Source organism: Castor canadensis, chromosome 1 (genome assembly GCF_047511655.1).
Source record: "Castor canadensis chromosome 1, mCasCan1.hap1v2, whole genome shotgun sequence".
NCBI lineage: Eukaryota > Metazoa > Chordata > Mammalia > Rodentia > Castoridae > Castor > Castor canadensis.
The window spans coordinates 196,290,579-196,299,542 of NC_133386.1; the positions used below are offsets into that span (position 1 = coordinate 196,290,579).

Consider the following 8,964-nt stretch of genomic DNA (forward strand, 5'->3'; position numbering starts at 1 on the left):
CTGGAAATTCTGAATCCAAAGGTTAAAATAATCTCAACTACATTTTACTGCCCAAATACTTAAGACAGTGTCTGCAATCACTGAGAGAGATTTGTGTAAAATTTAACCTTCTATAATCCTCTGCCCACCCCTTCATGCATTTGTAATTATTTATTGATACCATTTGTAATGTGGATTATTGTTATCATCCCAGGTCTGTCTGTATCCTTGTGGTCCATGAGAAACTTGTCCATAGCCAAGTCCTGGAATAGCTCATCAGTGACACTGTTTATCTTCCTGGGATTTGCAGACCATCCACAACTCCAAGTCATCCTCTTTGTGACTTTCCTTGGCATCTATCTTGTGACCCTGGCCTGGAACCTGGCCCTCATCTGTCTGATAAGAAGTGACACCTGTCTGCACACACCCATGTACTTCTTCCTCAGCAACTTGTCCTTCATTGACATCTGCTACTCTTCTGCTGTGGCTCCCAAGATGCTTGTTGACTTCTTCCAGAAATGGAAGACCATATCATTCCTGGGCTGTGCTGTTCAATTTTTCTTCTTCGTTGGCATGGGTCTAACTGAGTGTCTTCTTCTGACAGCTATGGCATATGACCGATATGCAGCCATCTCCAGTCCCCTCCTCTATACTACCATCATGTCCCAAGGCTTCTGTACTTGCTTGGTGGCTGGGGCATATGTTGGTGGCTTCCTAAGTGCCCTGATCCAGGCCATCTCCATATTTCAGCTCCACTTCTGTGGACCAAATATCATCAACCACTTCTTCTGTGACCTCCCACCAATCCTGGCACTTTCTTGCTCTAACACCTTCCTCAGTCAAGTAGTAAATTTCTTTGTGGTGGTTGCTGTTGGAGGGACATCATTTCTCATCCTCCTAATCTCCTACAGTTACATAGTGTCTGCTGTCTTGAAGATCCAATCTGTGGAAGGTCGATGGAAAGCCTTCAATACATGTGCCTCGCACCTGATGATGGTGACTCTGTTGTTTGGGACAGCTCTTTTCATGTACCTGCGACCCAGCTTCAGCTACTCACTTAGCAGGGACAAGGGAGTTTCTGTGTTTTATTCTCTAGTCATTCCCATGCTGAACCCTCTCGTTTATAGTTTGAGGAACAAAGAGATCAAGGATGCCCTGAGGAAAGTGATGGAGAAGAAAGTGTTTTTCTAGTTCATGAGTAGAAACATATTTCTACACATAGCTGGAGACCTACATGGCAAAAAAAAAATCTTTCCTCTCAAATAACCTATGGTTACAAAATCACAAACATCCTTTTTTGGGCACTTAATGTATATCAAGCACACAAGTTATTTAATCAATTATTTATTAATTCATTGCAATACTATGTGCCTATTGCACTGTCCCTGTGCTACAAAATGAGGAAACAATATCTCAGCATGGAAACCAACTTGCTTAGCATCACATGGGTTGGAGTCTTCCTGGCTGTAGAGCCCATTCTCTAGCCAAATGTTGCACTCACTCACACTCAACAACTAACATCCTTAAAGTGATACAAGTATATAACTCTTGTTTCTAGTATATGGCAGAATTTAAAATAATCCACTATGTACAGTTGAGGTAAATTATAGCAAAGAAATGTCTACTCCATTAGCTTCCCTTTATGGCTACTACACAATTTGCTAAGGAAATGCTGAAGGACATTTCCTTTTGCTATACCATCTCTATCTCAGCTATGCAAGAGCCTGGCAAATTTGAGTCCAATGATATCACATCAATTCTTTTCTCTTTCCAGTCCCAGTCACCTAATCTATCAGTATCTCCTTGATTTTTAACTGTACCTCAGCAGATTGGCATTGAGGAAAGACTCCATTTCGCAGTCCACTGTCTGTTTTTATCACCACACTTCAAATTCCCCCCTTACTCTCTTCTATCTGAACCCATATCTCCTGTAAAAATCTGTTTCTTCACCTAAATGAATTATCCCTTGCAACCCCACATTGGGTATTATTTATTTACCATCATCTCAAGGAGGTATATCACAGGCTCTTGTCTCCAGATGATTACTCCCTGGGGAGCAGGGGCACTTACAGTGGATTTGTCCAACACAGCTATCTCTGTTGGTAAATTCCTTTTATTTCTTTATGGTTCTGGCTGTTCCCAACAAACTTGCTTTTCCATGAGTGTAGGTCTACTAGTTATGCAGAGATTTAATTTGATTTCATTGTTCATATAAGAAAATTATTTTCTCCATATTTGGAAGAATATAAAAAACTCAATGAGAAGGAGTTTCTCTGTTTGGGGTTTTCTGGATTCTCCAGTTCCTTGAATTAGTTCCCATCTGAGGCCAAGTAAGTTTGGAATAACCCCTACAAATCATATATGGTCTTCTCTCAGTAATGGAGGATTGGTTCTAGGACAAACATGTACTCAAAATCTGCAGATGATCAAGTCCTTTACACTTGCACAAACTTTCTCATATACTTTAAGTCAACTCTAGGTTATCTATAATACCTAATGCAGTGTAAATGTCATGTAAATATCCATTATACTATATTGGTTAGGGAATTATGACAAAGAAAAAGTCCATATGCTAAGTAAGTATATAATGCTTTCTGTATATTTTTCAATCCATGCTTGGTTGAATACACAGATGTGGAACACATGGATACTGAGTGATGTATACATCACTCAAAGAAAAGAAAGAGATAGAGACACCGAGAGTGTGTTAATATTTGAATGCCTGCTATGCTTTAAGCCCTAATCTAAGTATTTTCCATACATTAACCTGTTGATTCCCCTACAACACAGTGAGTAAAATCTGACTTCACACTCAAGCAGAGTTTAGCCTCAGGACTAAACTCTGAAGCTCTGTTACATAACCTCCCAGTGGACCTGTGATTAAGTTGATTGACAGTGGATGGTTTATGGTGGCAGTCAAATATACCATCCAGGGAAAAACACTAGACACTCAAAAAAGGAACCAATAAGAGTGATAGTGAAAGTGGAAGAAGCAATGGTACAATAGTAACTAGTAATAGTATTAGTAGTACTGCACTAGTAGTGGACCCTGTCACTCTCCAACACCAGTGCCACCTCTAGCTCACTGAACTCCAGCCTAGGGAGAAAGGGGAAAAGTAACAAGGTCTCTATACCATCAGCCCTCAAATCCACAGGTGGTAAAACATCCAGAAAATAACTGACCACAAAAGCTGGTCGCAAGAGTGTGCCCTCTACTGGAGAGGTGAAAAAATCTGGTTGGTACAGAGCTTGTACTAAGGAATTCAGTAAAATTAGATGTTATCTGAAGTCTAACTGAACTTCTGATTTTCAAACTTCCCTTCCAGAGTCTAGTATGAGAAATTTCTCAGGACTTCAAAAAACAGATCTGCCCTTCCAGAGCACAGCAATTGGTATTTTGCAGGAAGCAAATAGGCCTACCTAATGGGTCTTGTTAAAGATACCAACCTGTGTTCTATCCATGCCAGATCTGTAAAAATTATACCAAAAGATATCCTACTAGCACACTGCATGCATTGAGAATATGCTTAAGAGGATTCCAAGATGGCAGCTAGAGGGAGGAAGCAGAAAGCGAGCCTCCTATAGTGAAATCTTGGAGAGACGCCGGAGACACACTTTGCAGGCATAATCACTGAGAAAAGGCATAACTGTGACCCCTCCACACCTCCAGCCAGCGCAGAGAATCTCCACCTCACGTTAAACGGAGAAACCAGGAGGGCACCGGGGCCGCCAGTCACCAGCGCCCAGATGGCTTGGGAAGACATGGACCAGGTGAGCTTCGCAGTACCGCAGTACTCCCACAGACAAGCCTGGGCCAGAGTAGCATAGCCCCCTGGACAGACTGACCTCCACCCAGGGAAAAAAAAGAGAAACTGAGTAATAAGCAATAAGAACAAATAAGACACACAGGAAAGAGGGTGGGGCGCCCTGAGCGCCGAAGATGGGAGGAAGGGAATTGTTCCCGGGACTGTAAATAAACAAGCCAGGTGGGCCAGAGAGCCTCTGGCGGGAGCGGGGGTGCACACCCAGCAACCAGGAGCGGGAAAGCTTGTGAGAGTGGCGGAGGGAGGAAAACTCCACAGGAGAGGAGGGAAGACCCAATTCCCATGTGAACTATAAACAAACATGGTGGCTGGCAGGAGCAGCAGCACCGCCCAGTAATCAGGAGCAGGAAAGCTCGTGAAAGCGGAGGTGGAAGGAGAACTGCACAGGAGAGGGGAGAAGACCCACCTCCCACATGAACTATAAATAAACACGCAGGCCTGAGAACGTGGGTGCAGTGTCAACTTTCCCAGTGCTTGGAAAGGGGAAAGCTTGTAGCAGAGGCTCACGCACAGGAGAAATCTGAGCAAACAAAGCCTGCAGAGCCAGGTAACTGCTAAGCTCACCCCAGAGATCTGCATAAATAAAGCCTCCAGCAACAGCAGGCTGACAGCAGTGGGCAGGCAAGCCACAGCTGCAGATACCATTCTCAGAACTGTCTCCAGACTCTTTTATTTTTTGTCTCCCTACCTTTGATGACAGAACAACCGAATTACACCTGCAAGCTGAAAAACTTACTGAAACTGTATTGCATTTGAACTTGGGACACTTGGTGGGGTTTTTTTTGTGCATGTGTGTGTAGTTTTGTTCTTCTTTATGCATCCCCTTTGATGAGACAACTACAAAACAACATCTGAGGCACCATCTCCAGGATTGGAGACTGAAACTTCACTGCATTTGAACTTGGAGGTTTTTTAGTTTTTTAGTTTTTTAATTTTCTATTTTTTCATTTTATTTAATACATTATTATAAATAGATTTTTCTTTCATTTACTTATTCTTTATTTTTATTCTTACCTTTTTTTTTAGTTTTAGATTTTCAATCCTCTCTCTGTCTAGCTAATGTCTGCTCAGCTTACTGTCAATTAGTACACTAAACGTCCCTGTTTATACCTTTGAAATCTTCTTGTCTGACACCTTGTTCTGTTTTCTCCCTCCGGTCTGTGTATTTGTTTTTCCCATTTCTTTAACTTCTTGCTTTCCATCTCAGCTCACCCTTCCATTCTAAATATTGCCATTGTTATTATTACAAGCTAGAAAATACTTAATTGCACACAGTACAGGGAAAGTAACAACACCAAAGACGATGATGGGAAGACAGAAAAAATGGGGAAACAAGACAAAAACAACTTGATCATCTCAATAGATGCAGAAAAAGCTTTTGATAAGATCCAACATCATTTCATGATAAAAGCTCTAAGAAAACTAGGAATAGAAGGAAAGTTCCTCAACATTATAAAAGCTATATATGACAAACCTACAGCCAGCATTATACTTAATGGAGAAAAACTGAAACCATTCCCTCTAAAATCAGGAACCAGACAAGGATGCCCACTATCTCCACTCCTATTCAACATAGTACTGGAATTCCTAGCCAGAGCAATTAGGCAAGAAGAAGGAATAAAAGAAATACAAATAGGTAAAGAAACTGTCAAAATATCCCTATTTGCAGATGACATGATCCTATACCTTAAAGACACAAAAAACTCTACTCAGAAGCTTCTAGACATCATCAATAGCTATAGCAAGGTAGCAGGATATAAAATCAACATAGAAAAATCATTAGCATTTCTATACACTAACAATGAGCAAACTGAAAAAGAATGTATGAAAACAATTCCATTTACAATAGCCTCAAAAAAAATCAAATACCTAGGTGTAAACCTAGCAAAAGATGTGAAAGACCTCTACAAGGAAAACTATAAACTTCTGAAGAAAGAGATTGAGGAAGACTATAGAAAGTGGAGAGATCTCCCATGCTCATGGATTGGTAGAATCAACATAGTAAAAATGTCGATACTCCCCAAAGTAATCTACATGTTTAATGCAATTCCCATCAAAATTCCAATGACATTCATTAAAGAGATCGAAAAATCTACTGTTAAATTTATATGGAAACATAGGAGGCCACGAATAGCCAAGGCAATACTCAGTCAAAAGAACAATGCAGGCGGTATCACAATACCTGACTTCAAACTATATTACAAAGCAGTAGCAATAAAAACAGCATGGTACTGGCACAAAAACAGACATGAAGACCAGTGGAACAGAATAGAGGACCTAGATATGGAGCCACAAAACTATAACCAACTTGTCTTTGACAAAGGAACTAAAAATATACGATGGAGAAATAGCAGCCTCTTCAACAAAAACTGCTGGGAAAACTGGTTAGCAATCTGTAAAAAACTGAAACTAGATCCATGTATATCACCCTATACCAAGATTAACTCAAAATGGATCAAGGATCTAAATATCAGAACACAAACTCTAAAGTTGGTACAGAAAAGAGTAGGAAATACTCTGGAGTTAGTAGGTATAGGTAAGAACTTTCTCAACGAAACCCCAGCAGCACAGCAACTAAGAGATAGCATAGATAAATGGGACCTCATAAAGCTAAAAAGCTTCTGTTCATCAAAAGAAATGGTCTCTAAACTGAAGAGAACACCCACAGAGTGGGAGAAAATATTTGCCAGCTACACATCAGACAAAGGACTGATAACCAGAATATATAGGGAACTTAAAAAACTAAATTCTCCCAAAACTAATGAACCAATAAAGAAATGGGCATGTGAACTAAACAGAACTTTCTCAAAAGAAGAAATTCAAATGGCCAAAAAACACATGAAAAAATGCTCACCATCTCTAGCAATAAAGGAAATGCAAATTAAAACCACGCTAAGATTCCACCTCACCCCTGTTAGAATAGCCATCATCAGCAACACCACCAACAACAGGTGTTGGCGAGGATGCAGGGAAAAAGGAACCCTCTTACACTGCTGGTGGGAATGTAAACTAGTACAACCACTCTGGAAAAAAATTTGGAGGCTACTTAAAAAGCTAAACGTTGATCTACCATTTGATCCAGCAATACCACTCTTGGGGATATACCCAAAAGAATGTGACACAGGTTACTCCAGAGGCACCTGCACACCCATGCTTATTGCAGCACTATTCACAATAGCTAAGTTATGGAAACAGCCAAGATGTCCCATCACTGACGAATGGATTAAGAAAATGTGGTATCTATACACAATGGAATTTTATGCAGCCATGAAGAAGAACGAAATATTATCATTTGCTGGTAAATGGATGGAATTGGAGAACATCATTCTGAGTGAGGTTAGCCTGACCCAAAAGACCAAAAATCATATGTTCTCCCTCATATGTGGACATTAGATCGAGGGCACACAACAAGGGGATTGGACTTTGAGCACATGATAAAAGTGAGAGCACACAAGGGAGGGGTGAGGATAGGTAAGACACCTAAAAAATTAGCTAGCATTTGTTGCCCTTAACGCAGAGAAACTAAAGCAGATACCTTAAAAGCAACTGAGGCCAATAGGAAAAGGGGACCAGGAACTAGAGAAAAGGTTAGATCAAAAAGAATTAACCTAGAAGGTAGCACACACGCACAGGAAATCAATGTGAGTCAATGCCCTGTATAGGTATCCTTATCTCAACCAGCAAAAACACTTTTTCCTTTCTATTATTGCTTATACTCTCTCTTCAACAAAATTAGAGATAAGGGTAAAATAGTTTCTGCCGGGTATTGAGTGGGTGGGAGGGAGAGGGAGGGGGCTGAGTGGGTGGTAAGGGAGGAGTGGGGGCAGTGGGGAGAAATGACCCAAACATTGTATGCACATATGACTAATAAAACAATAAAAAAATATTGTCACTTTCAAGAAAATTGATGGAACTGAAATCATCATGTTAAGTGAAATAAGTCAGATTGAGAAAGAAAAATATCACATTTTCTCTCTCATATGTGAAATCTAGATCTTAAAAAATGACATGAATTTTAAAAGGGGACTGTTTAGAGTGGGACCAGGCAGGGAGACAAAGAAGAGGGTACTAGAGAGTGAGTATGATTCAGTTACTTTCTATGAATTCTGAAAATAAAATAATGAAACCCATTAAAATTGTTTTTAAAATATGGAGAGGGGAGATAAGACAGAGTAACAGGGTGATTTTTTTTCTGTTTTTTATTAGCATACATTAAAAATATAAGGAGGTTTCATTGTGGAGGAGGTGAATTTGATCCAAGAACATGATATGCATGCATGAACTTTCACAATGATTCCTTTTGTACAGTTAACATTTGCTAATAATGTCTAATGGACAGCTGTGCATTGGTGACTCATGTCTGTAATCCTAGCTACTTGGGAGACTGAGATTAAGAGGGTCAAGTTTCGAGGCTAGCCCAGGCAAATAGTTTGCAATACCCCATCTCTAAAATAACCACAGCAAAATTATAACTGGAGGTATGACTCAAGTAGTACAGTGCATGCTTTGCAAGTACAAAGCCCTGAGTTCAAATCCTAGTGCCACCAAAAAAAGTCTAATAGACAGGCAAGAGAAACAAGCCCACACAATTGCAGTCAAGTAATCTTTGGTATAAGAACAAAGGCAATCAGGTTCTGTATTCATAACTCTTCAATAACTGAATTCAAATTTATTAAAATGGTTGAAATGCCAAAGAATTAAAAACTGTAGTTCTAAAAATTATCAATTACTTCAAAGAATATTTAAATAATCAGATGACTAAGGTAAAGAAGTTAGTTCAAGACTTGGATGAAAAAGTCATCAGAGATAGAGATTCTGAAAAAATAACAAATGGAAAGCTTGGAAATGAAAATCTCAATAAATCAAATTTAAAAACTCATTGGAAAGCATTATCAATAGACTAGACTGGTGGAAGAAAAAGTATAGGGATCAAAGGCAAGGTTGTGGAATTATTACTTTCAGATAGTAATAAAGAAAAAAATAAGCAATCATGACCACAACACTCAAGAACTCAGGGAAACAATTACCTATAAATCTGTGATATTGAAGAGAGAAGTTAAATACAGACTAAAAGCATAGAAAAGCTATTTGATGAAATTATAAAGAAAAATTCCCAAATCTAGGAAAAGAAATAGACATCCAAGTACAGAAGGCATTCAGA

The 8,964-nt window shown here is 39.5% G+C and overlaps 1 protein-coding gene across 1 annotated transcript; it reads left to right on the forward strand.

Annotated features, from left to right (window-relative positions):
• Positions 1-216: 216 nt before the first annotated feature.
• Positions 217-1,170, forward strand: Or5a1 (olfactory receptor family 5 subfamily A member 1). The gene has a single exon (XM_020151826.2). The coding sequence runs from the start codon at positions 217-219 to the stop codon at positions 1,168-1,170; it is 954 nt and encodes a 317-aa protein (XP_020007415.2).
• The last annotated feature ends 7,794 nt before the right edge of the window (positions 1,171-8,964 follow it).

Excerpts from the sequence above, each read along its gene's own strand:
- Or5a1 (XM_020151826.2), top strand. The coding sequence starts at position 217 with ATGAGAAACTTGTCCATAGCCAAGTCCTGGAATAGCTCATCAGTGACA.